Raw genomic sequence first — 19,708 nt, 5'->3', positions numbered from 1 at the left:
ATAACAGCTTGTGGTCAACAGGTGTGTCCATTTATGGCCAGCATTAGGCTTCTACTACATCGCCTATGGGTACCTTTTCTTGCTGTTTTAACTTTAGACACAACAGACCGGTATAGCAATGGGAAATAAAATGGCGCCGTGATATGCGATTATTTACATGGTCAAACCAGAAAGTGATTTCCTGTCCTCTAACCTCTGTCAATTCTGATTACACTAATGACTCTAAAACTATTCCATGAGTATCCCAATCGATTTCTACTCCCTTCTGGACCATCCCTGTCTGTGTCTCAGTGCATTGGGTTGGATTAGGCTATGTTCACATCTGCTTTAGCAACTTCCAGTCTGAGGTTCTGTTGCAGAAAGTGCCAGAAGAAAAATTCCCGCATGAAGGACTTTTTTTGTCCGGTAAAGTGGTGGACAGCTGAACGGAAACCAAATTGACTCCACTATAGTCATTGGGGTCCTTTCGGTGCCATTTAGTTCCGTCATAAGACAGATCCATTTGGCCAGGGGATTCCCCTTTCCTGCTGCCATAACGGAGCAGGAAAACTGAACCCTTGAGCGCCAGTTTGTCCATAGCCTACAGCTAATGCACTAAGGCACTGACGACACAGAGCATTAGGTCCATTAAAAAGCTGGTGCAATTAGAAGAGGAAAAGCCATGTAGAATGGCTTCTTCTCACAGCAACCAGGGACACAGAGTCTGAGAGGAGGCGCATTATTGGCATGTGAGAAGCTGGATGGTCGTAGCGATGAATTGCCGTCACCGGGCTGTTCTGAGCAGACTGTTAGGAGATGAAATGCCAGTCGGTCACCCCCAGTAGTGGTACGAGGGACAATGACAGCTCAGCGATATGTTCACGATATCCTACAGCCACATGTGTTCCTCTAATGGCGGCTTCCAAGAGCCATTTTGGCTGCAGGATACTGCTCAGCCGCACACGCAAGGGTGCCACAAGAGTGCCACCACAACACTGCCACACTTCCGTGGCTGCCCGGTCGACAGATTTATTGCCAATAGAACATGTAGGAGACCATGTGGGATGCCCAACAGTTTTACATCTTGTATCCAAGCTAGAGTACAACAGGGTACTAGAGCCTCCATGCCCGTCTTTATCACATCTTGTATCCAAGCTAGAGGGGGTACAACGGGGTACTAGAGCCTCCAAGCCCACATGTATCACATCTTGTATCCAAGCTAGAGGCGGTACAACAGGGTACTAGAGCCTCCATGCCCGCCAGTATCACATCTTGCATCCAAGCTACAGGCGGTACAACAGGGTACTAGAGCCTCCATGCTTACCTATATCACATCTTGTATCCAAGCTAGAGGTGGTACAACAGGGTACTAGAGCCTCCATGCCAGCCTGTATCACATCTTGTTTCCAAGCTAGAGGCGGTACAACAGGGTACTAGAGCCTCCATGACTGTCCGTATCACATCTTGTATCCAAACAAGAGGCGGTACAATAGGGTACTAGAGCCTCCGTACCCGCCTGTATCACATCTTGTATCCAAGCTAGAGGTGGTACAACAGGGTACTAGAGCCTCCATGACTGTCCGTATCACATCTTGTATCCAAGCTAGAGGTGGTACAACAGGTAGAGATGAGCGAGCACCAAAATGCTCGGGTGCTCGTTACTCGGGACAAAATTATCGCGATGCTCGAGGGTTCGTTTCGAATAACGAACCCCATTGAAGTCAATGGGCGACCCGAGCATTTTTGTATTTCGCCGATGCTCGCTAAGGTTTTCATGTGTGAAAATCTGGGCAATTCAAGAAAGTGATGGGAACGACACAGCAACGGATAGGGCAGGCGAGGGGCTGCATCTCGGGCTGCATCTCAAGTTCACAGGTCCCACTATTAAGCCACAATACCGGCAAGAGTGCCCCCCCCCCCCTCCCAACAACTTTTACTTCTGAAAAGCCCTCATTAGCAATGGATACCTTAGCTAAGCACCACACTACCTCCAACAAAACACAATCACTGCCTGCATGACACTCCGCTGCCACTTCTCCTGGGTTACATGCTGCCCAACCCCCCCTGCACGACCCTGTGTCCACAGCGCACACCAAATTGTCCCTGCGCAGCCTTCAGCTGCCCTCATGCCACACCACCCTCATGTCTATTTATAAGTGCATCTGCCATGAGGAGGAACCACAGGCACACACTGCAGAGGGTTGGCACGGCTAGGCAGCGACCCTCTTTAAAAGGGGCGGGGCGGTAGCCCACAATGCTGTACAGAAGCAATGAGTAATATAATCCTGTGCCACCGCCATCAGGAGCTGCACACGTGGGCATAGCAATGGGGAACCTATGTGCCACAGACTATTCATTCTGTCAAGGTGTCTGCATGCCCCAGTCAGACCGCAGTTTTTAATTCATAGACACAGGCAGGTACAACTCCCTATTGTGAAGTCCCTGTGGACCGACAGCATGGGTGGCTCCCTGGAACCCACCGGTGGTACATAAAAATATCCCATTGCATTGCCCAACACAGCTGAGGTAGTAATGTCGTGCTTAATGCAGGTGGGCTTCGGCCCACACTGCATGCCCCAGTCTGACTGGGGTTCTTTAGATGTGGTTTCAGATGCATTTATAATTCTCTGTGGACCCACAGCATGGGTGGGTGCCAGGAAGCCACCGGCGGTACATAAAAATATCCCATTGCATTGCCCAACACAGCGGATGTAACGTCAGCTGTAATGCAGGTGGGCTAAAAATTCATTTGATTACACTGTAGGCGAGGGCCCACAAAAATTGCTGTATCAACAGTACTAATGTACATCCAAAAAATTGGCCATGGCCAACCAAGAGGGCAGGTGAAACCCATTAATCGCTTTGGTTAATGTGGCTTAAGTGGTAACTAGGCCTGGAGGCAGCCCAGTTGAACGAAAAATTGGTTCAGGTGAAAGTTTCAACGCTTTTAAGAGCATTGAAACGTATAAAAATTGTTTAGAAAAATTATATGACTGAGCCTTGTGGCCCTAAGAAAAATTGCCCGTTCGGCGTGATTACGTGAGGTTTCAGGAGGAGGAGCAGGAGGAGGAGGAATATTATACACAGATTGATGAAGCAGAAATGTCCCCGTTTTGGATGGTGAGAGAGAACGATGCTTCCATCCGCGGGTGCAGCCTACGTATTGCTTAGGTATCGCTGCTGTCCGCTGGTGGAGAAGAGAAGTCTGGGGAAATCCAGGCTTTGTTCATCTTGATGAGTGTAAGCCTGTCGGCACTGTCGGTTGACATGTGGGTACGCTTATCCGTGATGATTCCCCCAGCCACACTAAACACCCTCTCCGACAAGACGCTAGCCGCAGGACAAGCAAGCACCTCCAGGGCATACAGCGCGAGTTCAGGCCACGTGTCCAGCTTCGACACCCAGTAGTTGTAGGGGGCAGAGGCGTCACCGAGGACGGTGCTGCAATCGGCTACGTACTCCCTCACCATCCTTTTACAGTGCTCCCGCCAACTCAGCCTTGACTGGGGACCGGTGACACAGTCTTGCTGGGGAGCCATAAAGCTGGCAAAGGCCTTGGAGAGTGTTCCCCTGCCTGTGCTGTACATGCTGCCTGATCTCTGCGCCTCCCCTGCTACCTGGCCCTCGGAACTGCGCCTTCTGCCACTAGCGCTGTCGGATGGGAAGTTTACCATCAGTTTGTCCACCAGCGCCCTGTGGTATAGCATCATTCTGGAACCCCTTTCCTCTTCGGGAATGAGAGTGCAAAGGTTCTCCTTATACCGTGGATCGAGCAGTGTGTACACCCAGTAATCCGTAGTGGCCAGAATGCGTGTAACGCGAGGGTCACGAGAAAGGCATCCTAACATGAAGTCAGCCATGTGTGCCAGGGTACCTGTACGCAACACATGGCTGTCTTCACTAGGAAGATCACTTTCAGGATCCTCCTCCTCCTCCTCCTCAGGCCATACACGCTGAAAGGATGACAGGCAAGCACCATGGGTACCGTCAGCAGTGGGCCAAGCTGTCTCTTCCCCCTCCTCCTCATCCTCCTCATGCTCCTCCTCCTGAACGCGCTGAGATATAGACAGGAGGGTGCTCTGACTATCCAGCGACATACTGTCTTCCCCCGGCTCTGTTTCCGAGCGCAAAGCGTCTGCCTTTATGCTTTGCAGGGAACTTCTCAAGATGCATAGCAGAGGAATGGTGACGCTAATGATTGCAGCATCGCCGCTCACCATCTGGGTAGACTCCTCAAACTTTCCAAGGACCTGGCAGATGGCTGCCAACCAGGCCCACTCTTCTGTAAATAATTGAGGAGGCTGACTCCTACTGCGCCGCGCAAGTTGGAGTTGGTATTCCACTATAGCTCGACGCTGCTCATAGAGTCTAGCCAACATGTGGAGCGTAGAGTTCCACTGTGTGGGCACGTCACACAGCAGTCGGTGCACTGGCAGATTAAACCGATGTTGCAGGGTCCGCAGAGTGGCAGCGTGCGTGTGTGATTTGCGGAAATGTGCGCAGAGCTGGCGCACCTTTCCGAGCAGGTATGACAAGTGGGGGTAGCTTTTCAGAAAGCGCTGAACCACCAAATTAAACACATGGGCCAGGCATGGCACGTGAGTGAGGCTGCCGAGCTGCAGAGCCTCCACCAGCTTACGGCCGTTGTCACACACGACCATGCCCGGTTGGAGGCTCAGCGGCGCAAGCCTGCGGTCGGTCTGCTCTGTCAGACCCTGCAGCAGTTCGTGGGCCGTGTGCCTCTTCTCTCCTAAGCTGAGTAGTTTCAGCACGGCCTGCTGACGCTTGCCCTCCGCTGTGCTGCCACGCCGCGTGACACCGACTGCTGGCGACGTGCTGCTGCTGACACATCTTGATTGCGAGACAGAGGTTGCGTAGGAGGAGGAGGAGGAGGAGGGTGGTTTAGTGGAGGAAGCATACACCCCCGCAGATACCACCACCGAGCTGGGGCACGCAATTCGGGGGGTGGGTAGGATGTGAGCGGTCCCAGGCTCTGACTCTGTCCCAGCCTCCACTAAATTCACCCAATGTGCCGTCAGGGAGATATAGTGGCCCTGCCCGCCTGTGCTTGTCCACGTGTCTGTTGTTAAGTGGACCTTGGCAGTAACCGCGTTGGTGAGGGCGCGTACAATGTTGCGGGAGACGTGGTCGTGCAGGCCTGGGACGGCACATCGGGAAAAGTAGTGGCGACTGGGAACCGAGTAGCGCGGGGCCGCCGCCGCCATCATGCTTTTGAAAGCCTCCGTTTCCACAAGCCTATACGGCAGCATCTCTAGGCTGATCAATTTTGCAATGTGCACGTTTAACACTTGAGCGTGCGGGTGCGTGGCGTCGTACTTGCGCTCAAACTGTGGCGCTAGCGACATCTGGACGCTACGCTGAGAGACATTGCTGGATGGGGCCGAGGACAGCGGAGGTGAGGGTGTGGGTGCAGGTCAGGAGACGGTACTGCCTGTGTCCTCAGAGGGGGGTTGGATCTCAGTGGTAGGTTGGGGCACAGGGGGAGAGGCAGTGGTGCAAACCGGAGGCGGTGAACGGGCATCGTCCCACCTTGTGGGGTGCTTGGCCATCATATGCCTGCGCATGCTGGTGGTGGTGGCTCCCCAGCTGATCTTGGCGCGACAAAGGTTGCACACCACTGTTCGTCGGTCGTCAGGCGTCTCTGTGAAAAACTGCCACACCGTAGAGCACCTTGACCTGTGCAGGGTGGCATGGCGCGAGGGGGCGCTTTGGGAAACAGTTGGTGGATTATTCGGTCTGGCCCTGCCTCTACCCCTGGCCACCGCACTGGCTCGGCCTGTGCCCACACCCTGACTTGGGCCTCCGCGTCCTCGCCCGCGTCCACATCCTATAGGCCTACCCCTACCCCTCAGCATGGTGTATTACCAGTGATTTGATTTCCCAGGCAGGAAAGAAATTGGCGCAAGCCTGCTGTTAAACGTAGCTGGCTGCGTATGTTTTTTGTTAACGTTCTGCACCCACCACACACGTACCCAGAACGCTGAGGACTGACAGAGGCAGGGCACATAGAATGTTTCCCTTTTTTTTGGTAAAGAAAAGGCCCACTGCGTATATTCAATCAATAATATATGTCTTCTGGCCTTGCAAATGTGTCACAGAACTGCAGGGTTGCAGAGTTATTAACTACAGCAGAGCGGTGATTTTTCCCAGGCAGGAAAGAAATTGGCGCAAGCCTGCTGTTAAACGTAGCTGGCTGCGTATGTTTTTTGTTAACGTTCTGCACCCACCACACACGTACCCAGAACGCTGAGGACTGACAGAGGCAGGGCACATAGAATTTTTCCCTTTTTTTTAAAAGAAAAGGCCCACTGACTATATTCAATCAGATAAGAAATCTGTTCCACAGAAATGCAGTTATATGAAGTGCAGCAGAGCGGTGATTTTTCCCAGGAAGGCAGGAAATAAATTGGCGCAAGCCTGCTGTTAAACGTAGCTGGCTGCGTATGAATTTTTTACTATCTCCACCCACCACACACGTACACAGAACGCTGAGGACTGACAGAGGCAGGGCACATAGAATTTTTCCCTTTTTTTAAAAAAGAAAAGGCCCACTGCGTATATTCAATCAATAATATATGTCTTCTGGCCCTGCCTACACAATTCTGTCCCTGTAGTATTACTGCAGGGCGCAATGCTCTGCACAGCCGATTTTGAAAAAAAAAAAAAATGCAACACTGCTAACAGCAGCCTGCACAGTACTGCTCACAGTTAAATGTGGCCCTAAGAAGGACCGTTGGGGTTCTTGAAGCCTACACTCACTCCTAACACTCTCCCTGCCTAACCACCACTTCTGTTCCTGGACTATTACTGCAGGGCGCAATGCTCTGCAGACAGCCGATTTTGAAAAAAAAAAATTGTGCAACACTGCTAACAGCACCCTCCACAGTACTGCACACGGATAGATGTGGCCCTAAGAAGGACCGTTGGGGTTCTTGAAGCCTACACTCACTCCTAACACTCTCCCTACAGCAGCACCAGCAGCAGCACTTTCCCTCAGCTAACTCAGTCACAAGGCATCTGAGGCGAGCCGCGGGAGGGGCCGACTTTTATACTCGGGTGACACCTGATCTCCCCAGCCACTCACTGCAGGGGGGTGGTATAGGGCTTGAACGTCACAGGGGGAAGTTGTAATGCCTTCCCTGTCTTTCAATTGGCCAGAAAAGCGCGCTAACGTCTCATAGAGGAAACTGAAAGTAACCGGAACACCGCGTGGTGCTCGTTAAGAGTAACGAGCATCCCGAACACCCTAATATTCGCCCGAGCATCAAGCTCGGACGAGTACGTTCGCTCATCTCTAACAACAGGGTATTAGAGCCTCCCTTCAAGTGTTCAGTTTTTCACAATAAATTATCCTTTTGTTCTGATACTGTAATTACTTATATCAATGTTACAATCACACAGAGAAAATTTAATTCCTGCAACTCTTTCTAGGTGCTTGATTTTTTGAAAAATGAGAGTGTGTATGTGTGTATGTATAGAATGGAATAATCGAATTGTGATCCCCTTTACTTTTCCTATTTAGAACCTAAAGAATGGTCGTGCCAAATTTCAAGTTTGTACGACATCGGGAAGTTAGAGAATTAGCGGCGAGTCAGTCAGTGAGTGAGGGCTATTGAATATCAAAATACTAATGACCACCTGTTTGTGACTGACAGAGCCATGCAGAGCCTGACAGCAGCCATGTGCTTACGGGACCTGTGATCATGTCACCGTCATTTGATCAATCACCTGGGCTCTGTGTCCTTGAGTGAGTTACATGCTCCGCCCCTGATCACATGATGGTGATGTCATCACAGGTCCTTCATCCCTGTGCAGATTACGGGCGGACTACATCCCCTACAAACCCCGCAGCCTCAGTTGCTATGGAATACTAATGACCACCTGTCTGTAAGTCAGTGACTGTGTGAGTTACATGTGAAGATGCCACCATAATGGGATCAGTCACCCAGGCTCTGAGCTCCGCCCCTGATAACATGACGGTGATGTCATCACCTGTGATGATGTCACCATCATGTGATCAGTCACCTGTGTGGGAGGAGTCCACTGTCACATGATCAGGGTGTGATCAGTGTGTGCTTGTTGTGATTCCTGTTGTATGAGATGAAAAATGTATGTAGCAAAGCTGTATGTGATGTACATGTAGCAGAGCTGTGTGTGAGTGACGTGCATGTAGCAGAGCTGTGAGTGTGTGAAGTGCATGGTGTGCATGTAGCAGAGCTGTGAGTGAGTGACGTGCATGTAGCAGCGCTGTGCGGGTGTGATATGCACGCAGCAGAGCTGTGCGGGTGTGACTTGCATGTAGCAGAGCTGTGTTTGTGTGTGTGTGATGTGCATGTAGCCGAGCTGTGTTTGTGTGTGATGTGCATGTAGCTGAGCTGTGTGTGTGACGTGCATGTAGCAGAGCTGTGTGTGTGTGAGACATGCATGTAGTGCAGCTGTTTGTGTGAAGTGCATTGAACAGAGCTGTTCATGATACGAAACAGGACAGAGGTACGTGTGTCAAAGCATTCTTGTAGCCCTGACAGAAACATAGTATCATAGAATAGTAGAGTTGGAAGGGACCTCCAGGGTCATCGGGTCCAACCCCCTGCTCAGTGCAGGATTCACTAAATCCTCCCAGACAGATGTCTGTCCAGCCTTTGTTTGAAAACTTCCATTGAAGTAGAACTCACCACCTCCTGTGGCAACCTGTTCCACTCATTGATCACCCTTACTGTCTGATATCTAATTTGTGTCTCCTCCCTTTCAGTTTCATCCCATTGCTTCTAGTCTTTCCTTGTGCAAATGAGAATAAGGCCGATCCCTCTGCACTGTGACAGCCCTATTCTCACAGAGGTGAAAGTATTAGTATGAAAATTCTGCTGTCAATTACATCATGTCCTCTCTATCTGAAACTGAAGCTTTCAAAAACTGAATTTTCCGCTGTCTATTAATATACGTAAACCTGATACTTCCATTTGTGAGGTGCCATGATAACGCCTAGGCAGCACGCCCGCTATCTTTCATTCCCTGCCTCTATTTACTCACTTGCTTGTTCTTGTCCTCTGCACCTCAAAAACATCTACAGAATCTGTCCTTTTCCTATTATGGAAACAGAGAGAACTCTTAAGGTGCGTTTAGACGGAACGATTATCGTTAAAAAGAAATCGCTAGATCGTTCGAATTTAGTGTAAACAAAGTCAACAATCGAAAGATGAGTAATTTGTTCGCTTATTGTACATCGTTCATTTCATGAAAGCATGAAAATCATCGTCGGCTCGTTCGCTAATCGTTCAGTTTAAAAACCGATCGTTCAGTTGTTCTCATTCACTCATTTGAACGAGACATTGCTCCATCTAAAACGGCTTACTCTTGCCTTGTTCCTTACTCTTCTTGACTACTGTTCGGTCACACCCTCACTAAACTCCCCTCTCTGTAATCTATCCTGAATGCAGCAGCCAGCCTTATCTTTTTTGTCCAGCCACTATACCGACGCCTCCACCCTGTGCCAGTTACGACACTGATGCCTCCACCCTGTGCCAGTCATTGTACTGGTTGTCCGTCCACTATAGGATACAATTCAAATGGGGTTTCCAGGCAAAATATCGTGATCTTTGGGGGTTAGCTGATCAACCGCCTGCTGAAAGCACCACAATACACAGGGGTCAAAGCAGAAACTACTGCTCCGACCCCTGTGAAGTGGCCAGCACTTGTAACTGACAGCTGAAGTCTAATTGAAATCAATGGAAGCTGCGCCTGGCGGTAAAAGTGCCGCTCATTACGCAGGAGTCGGAACAGCAGCTTCCACTTCGATCCCTGTGTATTGCGGTTTGACAGTGGGCATCCCAATCAGCTAATCACTGTGGATCCTGAGCAGCAGGTCCCTGGTAATCAACTATTGATGACTTCTCCAGAGGGTAGATAGGTCATCAATAGTTTTTGCCTAGAAAATCCTTTTAAACTCCTCACTCTCTTCCATAAAGCTCCCCACAGTGCTGCACCGCCCTATATCCATCCTATATCTCCTCCCTCATCTCCTTCTACCACCCTTTCCATGTTCTCTGTTCTGCTGATCATCTTTAACTCTAAAACTCCTCTATAATCCAAACCTCTCATTCCTGTCTCCAAGACTTTTCTCGAGCTGCACCAGTTCTCTGGAATGAGCTAGCCCAGACAATAAGGTTAACTATTAATATCCACAATTGTAAGCGTACCACAAAAATTCAACCTCTTTAGGAAAGATTATCATATTCCCTAATCCAACTCTTCTCCATTTACCCCTCTTCTTCATTCTGCCTGAGAACCTGATTACTTTATCCCACTGCTTCCCCCACACCCCATGTACTCTAATGCACTTCATATCTGGACATACACAGATATGACCGTCTGGTGACCGTCTCATACAGCTTTATGTATTGTACCCTATTTAGAAAAAGATTGTTTTGACCATTTCACCACTGCTTGGATTCCTCTATGATACCATCACCTCAGAGCTTATGTCCCTCCGCTCACTGTTACAATGTGCAGTAAATGAATGATAGCGATAAATCATTACATGATCGCTGTTTGGATCTTTCATGTAGACTTGAAAATCATTGTTCGTCTGCCACTGCATCGTTTGGTCTAAACAGGCGTCCTAGGACTTCCCAAATACAAAGCAGCGGCAGAAGGGTTAACCGGAGGTGTCCTTATGGTCTAATGAATTATCAAAACTACCCAATTTATGGTCAGCATGCCAACCAAATGATATACGATCGCTACACATTGCTTACATTTTAGCTTTAGGTGGAGTCACATATCTTCCTGGTGCACAATAAACCCTATAAATAACATGTGTTACTGTTCTGTACCCCCCTCCGCACCCCTTGTACTCTCCTCTGTGAATGAGACCATGTATTGTTGCATTGTCTGATGATAATGATATTTGCAGATCATCACTAAGCCGCCCGCATAGTACAAAGGGAATTATTAATAGCATTGCATTCCTGGAGACTATCCCGGCCCTTCACAGCTCCCCGTACTCACCCAGGATGGACACATTAAACACTCCGATGTTACGGTCACCCACAGTCTGATCATTGCGCACATTTACGACACAGCTATATTTTCCGGAGTCTGAGGCTAGAGTCTTATTAATTACAATCGAAATGTTTTTCGACGGCATCTGATACACAAAATCCAACCGTCCCCTGAAACGTTCTGGAGTGTCGACTACTCCATCCATGTACTTCAAGATCTGCGAATGGGAAAAAAGAACACAGATAAGGATGTACATAGCAAACCTCCCGCTAAGTGAAATCCATATGCCAATCCATAGGCGCAGTATTATAGTAGTTATATTCTTGTACATAGGGGGGCAGTATTATAGTAGTTATATTCTTGTACATAGGGAGCAGTATTATAGTAGTTATATTCTTGTACATAGGAGGCAGTATTATAGTAGTTATATTCTTGTACATAGGGAGCAGTATTATAGTAGTTATATTCCTGTACATAGGGAGCAGTATTATAGTAGTTATATTCTTGTACATAGGAGCAGTATTATAGTAGTTATATTCTTCTACATAGGGGGCAGTATTATAGTAGTTATATTCTTGTACATAGGAGGCAGTATTATAGTAGTTATATTCTTGTACATAGGGAGCAGTATTATAGTAGTTATATTCCTGTACATAGGGAGCAGTGTTATAGTAGTTATATTCTTGTACATAGGGGGCAGTATTATAGTAGTTATATTCTTGTACATAGGGGGCAGTATTATAGTAGTTATATTCTTGTACATAGGAGGCAGTATTATAGTAGTTATATTCCTGTACATAGGGAGCAGTATTATAGTAGTTATATTCTTGTACATAGGGGGCAGTATTATAGTAGTTATATTCTTGTACATAGGGAGCAGTATTATAGTAGTTATATTCCTGTACATAGGGAGCAGTATTATAGTAGTTATATTCTTGTACATAGGGGGCAGTATTATAGTAGTTATATTCTTGTACATAGGGGGCAGTATTATAGTAGTTATATTCTTGTACATAGGAGGCAGTATTATAGTAGTTATATTCTTGTACATAGGGGGCAGTATTATAGTAGTTATATTCCTGTACATAGGGGCAGTAATATAGTAGTTATATTCTTGTACATAGGGAGCAGTATTATAGTAGTTACATTCTTGTACATAGGGAGCAGTATTATAGTAGTTATATTCTTGTACATAGGAGGCAGTATTATAGTAGTTATACTCTTGTACATACGAGGCAGTATTATAGTAGTTATATTCTTGTAATAGGAGGCAGTATTATAGTAGTTATATTCTTGTACATAGGGGGGCAGTATTATAGTAGTTATATTCTTGTACATAGGGGGCAGTATTATAGTAGTTATATTCTTGTACATAGGGGGGCAGTATTATAGTAGTTATATTCTTGTACATAGGGGACAGTATTATAGTAGTTATATTCTTGTATATAGGGGGCAGTATTATAGTAGTTATATTCTTGTACATAGGGGGCAGTATTATAGTAGTTATATTCTTGTACATAGGAGGCAGTATTATAGTAGTTATATTCTTGTACATAGGGAGCAGTATTATAGTAGTTATATTCCTGTACATAGGGAGCAGTGTTATAGTAGTTATATTCTTGTACATAGGGGGCAGTATTATAGTAGTTATATTCTTGTACATAGGGGGCAGTATTATAGTAGTTATATTCTTGTACATAGGAGGCAGTATTATAGTAGTTATATTCCTGTACATAGGGAGCAGTATTATAGTAGTTATATTCTTGTACATAGGGGGCAGTATTATAGTAGTTATATTCTTGTACATAGGGAGCAGTATTATAGTAGTTATATTCCTGTACATAGGGAGCAGTATTATAGTAGTTATATTCTTGTACATAGGGGGCAGTATTATAGTAGTTATATTCTTGTACATAGGGGGCAGTATTATAGTAGTTATATTCTTGTACATAGGAGGCAGTATTATAGTAGTTATATTCTTGTACATAGGGGGCAGTATTATAGTAGTTATATTCCTGTACATAGGGGCAGTAATATAGTAGTTATATTCTTGTACATAGGGAGCAGTATTATAGTAGTTACATTCTTGTACATAGGGAGCAGTATTATAGTAGTTATATTCTTGTACATAGGAGGCAGTATTATAGTAGTTATACTCTTGTACATACGAGGCAGTATTATAGTAGTTATATTCTTGTAATAGGAGGCAGTATTATAGTAGTTATATTCTTGTACATAGGGGGGCAGTATTATAGTAGTTATATTCTTGTACATAGGGGGCAGTATTATAGTAGTTATATTCTTGTACATAGGGGGGCAGTATTATAGTAGTTATATTCTTGTACATAGGGGACAGTATTATAGTAGTTATATTCTTGTATATAGGGGGCAGTATTATAGTAGTTATATTCTTGTACATAGGGGGCAGTATTATAGTAGTTATATTCTTGTACATACGAGGCAGTATTATAGTAGTTATATTCTTGTAATAGGAGGCAGTATTATAGCAGTTATATTCTTGTACATAGGGAGCAGTATTATAGTAGTCATATTCTTGTACATAGGAGGTAGTATTATAGTAGTTATATTCTTGTACATAGGGGGCAGTATTCTAGTAGTTATATTCTTGTACATAGGAGGCAGTATTATAGTAGTTATACTCTTGTACATACGAGGCAGTATTATAGTAGTTATATTCTTGTACATAGGAGGCAGTATTATAGTAGTTATATTCTTGTACGTAGGGGGCAGTATTATAGTAGTTATATACTTGTACATAGTAGGCAGTATTATAGTAGTTATATTCTTGTACATAGGGAGCAGTATTATAGTAGTTATATTCTTGTACATAGGGGGCAGTATTATAGTAGTTATATTCTTGTACATAGGAGGTAGTATTATAGTAGTTATATTCTTGTACATAGGAGGCAGTATTATAGTAGTTATATTCTTGTACATAGGAGCAGTATTATAGTAGTTATATTCTTGTACATAGGAGGTAGTATTATAGTAGTTATATTCTTGTACATAGGAGGCAGTATTATAGTAGTTATATTCTTGTACATAGGAGCAGTATTATAGTAGTTATATTCTTGTACATAGTGGGCAGTATTATAGTAGTTATATTCTTGTACGTAGGGGGCAGTATTATAGTAGTCATATCCTTGTACATAGGGAGCAGTATTATAGTAGATATATTCTTGTATATAGGGGCAGTATTATAGTAGTTATATTCTTGTACATAGGGGGCAGTATTATAGTAGTTATATTCTTGTACATAGGAGGTAGTATTATAGTAGTTATATTCTTGTACATAGGAGGCAGTATTATAGTAGTTATATTCTTGTACATAGGAGCAGTATTATAGTAGTTATATTCTTGTACATAGGAGGCTGTATTATAGTAGTCATATCCTTGTACATAGGGGGCAGTATTATAGTAGTTATATTCTTGTACATAGGAGGCAGTATTATAGTAGTTACATTCTTGTACATAGGAACAGTATCATAGTAGTTATATTCTTGTACATAGGAGCAGTATTATAGTAGTTATATTCTTGTACATAGGGGGCAATATTATAGTAGTTATATCCTTGAACATAGGAGCAGTATTATAGTAGTTTTACTCTTCTACATAGAGGGCAGTATTATAGTAGTTATATTCTTGTACATAGTAGGCAGTATTATAGTAGTTATATTCTTGTACATAGGGAGCAGTATTATAGTAGTTATATTCTTGTACATAGGGGGCAGTATTATAGTAGTTATATTCTTGTACATAGGAGGTAGTATTATAGTAGTTATATTCTTGTACATAGGAGGCAGTATTATAGTAGTTATATTCTTGTACATAGGAGCAGTATTATAGTAGTTATATTCTTGTACATAGGAGGCTGTATTATAGTAGTCATATCCTTGTACATAGGGAGCAGTATTATAGTAGATATATTCTTGTATATAGGGGCAGTATTATAGTAGTTATATTCTTGTACATAGGGGGCAGTATTATAATAGTTATATTCTTGTACATAGGAGGTAGTATTATAGTAGTTATATTCTTGTACATAGGAGGCAGTATTATAGTAGTTATATTCTTGTACATAGGAGCAGTATTATAGTAGTTATATTCTTGTACATAGGAGGCTGTATTATAGTAGTCATATCCTTGTACATAGGGAGCAGTATTATAGTAGATATATTCTTGTATATAGGGGCAGTATTATAGTAGTTATATTCTTGTACATAGGGGGCAGTATTATAATAGTTATATTCTTGTACATAGGAGGTAGTATTATAGTAGTTATATTCTTGTACATAGGAGGCAGTATTATAGTAGTTATATTCTTGTACATAGGAGCAGTATTATAGTAGTTATATTCTTGTACATAGGAGGCTGTATTATAGTAGTCATATCCTTGTACATAGGGGGCAGTATTATAGTAGTTATATTCTTGTACATAGGAGGCAGTATTATAGTAGTTATATCCTTGTACATAGGAGCAGTATTATAGTAGTTACATTCTTGTACATAGGAACAGTATCATAGTAGTTATATTCTTGTACATAGGAGCAGTATTATAGTAGTTATATTCTTGTACATAGGGGGCAATATTATAGTAGTTATATCCTTGAACATAGGAGCAGTATTATAGTAGTTTTACTCTTCTACATAGAGGGCAGTATTATAGTAGTTATATTCTTGTACATAGGGGCAGTATTATAGAAGTTATATTCTTGTACATAGGGGGCAGTATTATAGTAGTTTTACTCTTCTACATAGAGGGCAGTATTATAGTAGTTATATTCTTGTACATAGGGGCAGTATTATAGAAGTTATATTCTTTTACATAGGGGGCAGTATTATAGTAGTTTTACTCTTCTACATAGAGGGCAGTATTATAGTAGTTATATTCTTGTACATAGGGGCAGTATTATAGAAGTTATATTCTTGTACATAGGGGGCAGTATTATAGTAGTTTTACTCTTCTACATAGAGGGCAGTATTATAGTAGTTATATTCTTGTACTTAAGAGGAATTATTATAGTAGCTATGTTCTTGTTCATAGGAGGCAATATTGTAGTAGCCATATCCTTGTACATAGATGACAGTATTATAGTACAGATAGTCCCCGACTTGCGAACATTCGACTTACGAATTTCGCTAGATACGAACTATCTGTACAGCACAGTATGATGTAATGCTATGGCATTACATCATACTGTGCAGGGAGCGGACAGGCTTCTATCAAGCCTGATAGAAGCCTGTCCGGTCACATCGCGGTTGCTGGGCAGCCGGGGGCCTTCTGAAAGGCCCTAGGGCAGTCTATGCAGAGCGCCTAGCAAGCCGTGCGCTTGATAGGCGCTCTGCATAGGCAGCCCTGGGGCCTTTCAGGAGGTCCCCGGCTGCCTAGCAACCACACAGCGTCCCGCGATCTCACCATGGGACGCTGTACGGGCCCCCTGAACGTCGGGTGCAGGCTGTTTCTTACAGCGGGCACTCGGCGGCAGCAGTTCTGACGAGCCGCGCCGCTCGTCAGAACTGTTAACACTTTAAATACCGCTGTCAGAGCGGTATTTAAAGTGTTAACAGTTCCGACAAGCGCCACGGCAGCCGGCACCCGACGTTGTATGGAGCGGGATCCACCCGCGATCCCGCTCCATACTACCATTTGTTCGACTTGCGAACAAAACGGACTTGCGAACGGGCTCCTGGAACGGAACCTGTTCGCAAGTCGGGGACTAACTGTAGTCATATTCTTGTATATGGGAGACAGTATTATAGTAGTTATATTCTTGTACATAGGAGGCAGTATTATAGTAGCTATATTCTTGTACATAGGGGGCAGTATTATAGTAGTTAAATTTTTGTACATAGGGGGCAATGTTATAGTAGTTATATTCTTGTACATAGGGGGCAGTATTATAGTAGTTATATGCTTGTACATGGGGGCAGTATTATAGTAGTTAAATTCTTTTACATAGGGGGCAGTATTATAGTAGTTATATGCTTGTACATGGGGGCAGTATTATAATAGTTATATTTTTTTACATAGGGGGCAGTATTATAGTAGTTGTATTCTTTTACATAGGTGTCAGCACAGCAGAGTGATCTGTAGCACTAGTTATCTCATGATGTTATACCTGGGATTGTTGCTCTGAAGGTCGCTCTATAAACCAGGTGACATATGGTCTTTCTTCTGAGCTGCTGGAATACCAGACAGGGAGTGTAATACTGTGACCTTCTATTGCTGTAACCATTTTCTGCTCCACATGAACTTCCAGCAGTGCCAGGGACAGTTCTGTCAGAATACAAAGAAGCATTTTCTTGTTACAAGTCAGTGCAAACAAAAAAATTACAAGCAGGAAAAAATGGATTGTGATGAGAAGAATTAAAGAAAAGCAAGTGTTAGAGATCAGGAAAATACAGTGGCTCATGGACATCATAAATGCATCAATACATCTCCTCCAATGTCTCTTCAGTACACATCCATCCTGAATATACAGCTGCATGTGTTTACGTGGTAGTCATACAAGGTATACAAGAAGTCACTAGGCAACCTTTCTGATGGAAAAGCTAGACAGAAGCACATTATATTTTATAGTACTAATATGTTGTATTTCATATCAGAAACACACATATTGGACCTCTGACATCACTTATGTCTCATAGAACATGTGTCCTTGTAGTGCACAGAGGTATTAGTGCAGTATGTCTCCACCGGAAGTATTAGTTAGGCGGGCTGACCTGCAGGTAACACCCAGGTCATGCCCAAAGCTGACAAAAGCTCCTGTTCGGAGACATACTACTCTAAAGGACCATTTACACTGGACAAATGTTGGGCAAACAATGCCAACACTGGTCCCAGTGTATACTCGCTCCCGTGCTGCTACTGCTCAGGAGCGAGTATCACTGGCTTGTTCAGCAGGGAGGCAGGGCGGCTGGAGTAGATTTCTCTTCCTTCCCCCGCCCCTTTCTATTTACTTAACATAGCGGCCGTTCAGTACTGAACAATTGCTGCTAAAGTGAATGGGAAGGGGTGGGGGAGAGCTTGGAGTGAAATCTCCTCCAGCCGCCTCACGCCCTGCTGGCCGCTCTGTAAGCAAGCCAGCGATACGGTAGTATGTCTCCATTGGAGAGTGAAACTGTGCGTGACCTGGGAGTTACCTGTAGGTCAGCTCAACCAACCCATACTTCCGGTGGAGACATGCTACACTAATACCGCACACAGAATTCTATCCTAAGGGCTCCTTCACACTGGCAATCGTGATTTTGCCACGAGAAAAGCGTGGCAAAATTGCGTCTTTGTTCCCACGATTTTTGGAGCATCAGTAATGCATTTTCTGATAATAATAATCTTGCGTTGTGTTGCAATAAAAAGGAGGCTCCATAGGGAAATATCGGAAATTTTTATCGCAACATCGCATTAGTGAAAACAATCACAAATGGGAATGAAACCACTGAAAATCATTGGTTTCATAATTCTATGGTTTCACTTACTCTCGCACCGGGCAAAAAGCGCACAATTTTATCACAAGTGTGAAGGCACCCTAAGGGTATAGTTACATTCATTGCTGCACTTATATCAGAAGATCATCCCATTTTCACACATACTGACACCTGCCAGGGGTTAAACATACACCCATCACCATAATAGCAGCATAACTGGTCAGCGCCGATCTCCTCCTGCCATGTAACTAATGCAGTTAGGAATCAATGATTAACCTAAATAGAGAGAACTGCTGCTGGAATAAACAGTATGTCAACTATTTAACCATTAAAGTGGCCTCCTACTGCTACGATACATGCATGGAGGCATCGTTGGACCTGTGTTCATACCATGGACTCTTATCTGCTGAAGATTCAGGTACTGATCTGCATTAACAGTGAATGACTTTTTGGAGAATCTGCCCCCATCATACCAGAAGGAGGCCACTTTAGTACAGTTCATCCTTAGAGAGTTAGCATTCTATTCTTATCAATATGATCTAATTGGAAACATGGAGTTTAAACTTCTGTCAACGGGTCTCTATTATCTAGGCTCTCTGTATGACTATCTCAGTGCGTAATCATGAGCAATGGAACTTTCCATGTAGTTGGAAATCTCTTTTAAGAGTCCGCTGTCACACCTGCCTCTGTGTATTAGCTCAGTCCAAAAGCAGCAGTACACAAAACGGCAGTTCATTCAACCGTTTCATCCCCTCAATGGAGTACGTGGGTTTATCAACAAGCCTGTGGACTACCTAATAGCATCCCTAATGTCTGAATTGAGGCCGGCCTCATTTACAGTTGTAACGGGCAGGAATCACTTCTACTTTTGACCCTGGATTGTCCCAATTTGAGAGTGCAACACTACCATACTGGTCTCCTTGGTCCCTTGAGGTAGTCCAATGGCTTCCACCAGCAAGGGACTTTAGCGCAGACACTCTCTCCCTCTGCTGGTTCCAGGTAGCAGGCGGTCTCTGGTTCCTCAGTGTAGCACCCACTGTTCTCTGTCAGTAGCCCCTCTGCAGACTATTGCACCTCTCTTGACAGACTATTGCTCCCCAGCAGCACTTCAGATCACTGAGATAGTCTCTGAATTCTCTCCTATTGCGCAGCAAGAAGTTGTCCCTTTTATTAGGGAGCCACAGCCAATCAGTAATCAGTTCCAATGTGCTATAATTTGGAGCAAATTTTCAGCCTTATTTTTAGTGCATTTTACAGTCCATCA

At 44.4% G+C, this 19,708-nt stretch overlaps 1 protein-coding gene across 1 annotated transcript in view; it reads right to left on the bottom strand.

The window, feature by feature from the left end:
* ESAM (endothelial cell adhesion molecule) overlaps nucleotides 1-19,708 on the bottom strand; it is a 90,934-nt gene that overhangs the window by 10,679 nt on the left and 60,547 nt on the right. Inside the window, exons 2-3 of the mRNA XM_066606669.1 lie at nucleotides 17,139-17,296; nucleotides 11,005-11,215 (exon numbers count right to left, since the gene is read on the bottom strand). Coding sequence (XP_066462766.1) covers nucleotides 11,005-11,215; nucleotides 17,139-17,296 — 369 coding nt within the window. The remainder of the gene's footprint in view (nucleotides 1-11,004; nucleotides 11,216-17,138; nucleotides 17,297-19,708) is intronic.

The sequence above is a fragment of the Eleutherodactylus coqui genome, chromosome 6 (assembly GCF_035609145.1).
Source record: "Eleutherodactylus coqui strain aEleCoq1 chromosome 6, aEleCoq1.hap1, whole genome shotgun sequence".
Lineage (NCBI taxonomy): Eukaryota > Metazoa > Chordata > Amphibia > Anura > Eleutherodactylidae > Eleutherodactylus > Eleutherodactylus coqui.
The sequence above is the reverse complement of the archived record's forward strand: the minus strand, read 5'-3'. Positions and strand labels throughout refer to the sequence as shown.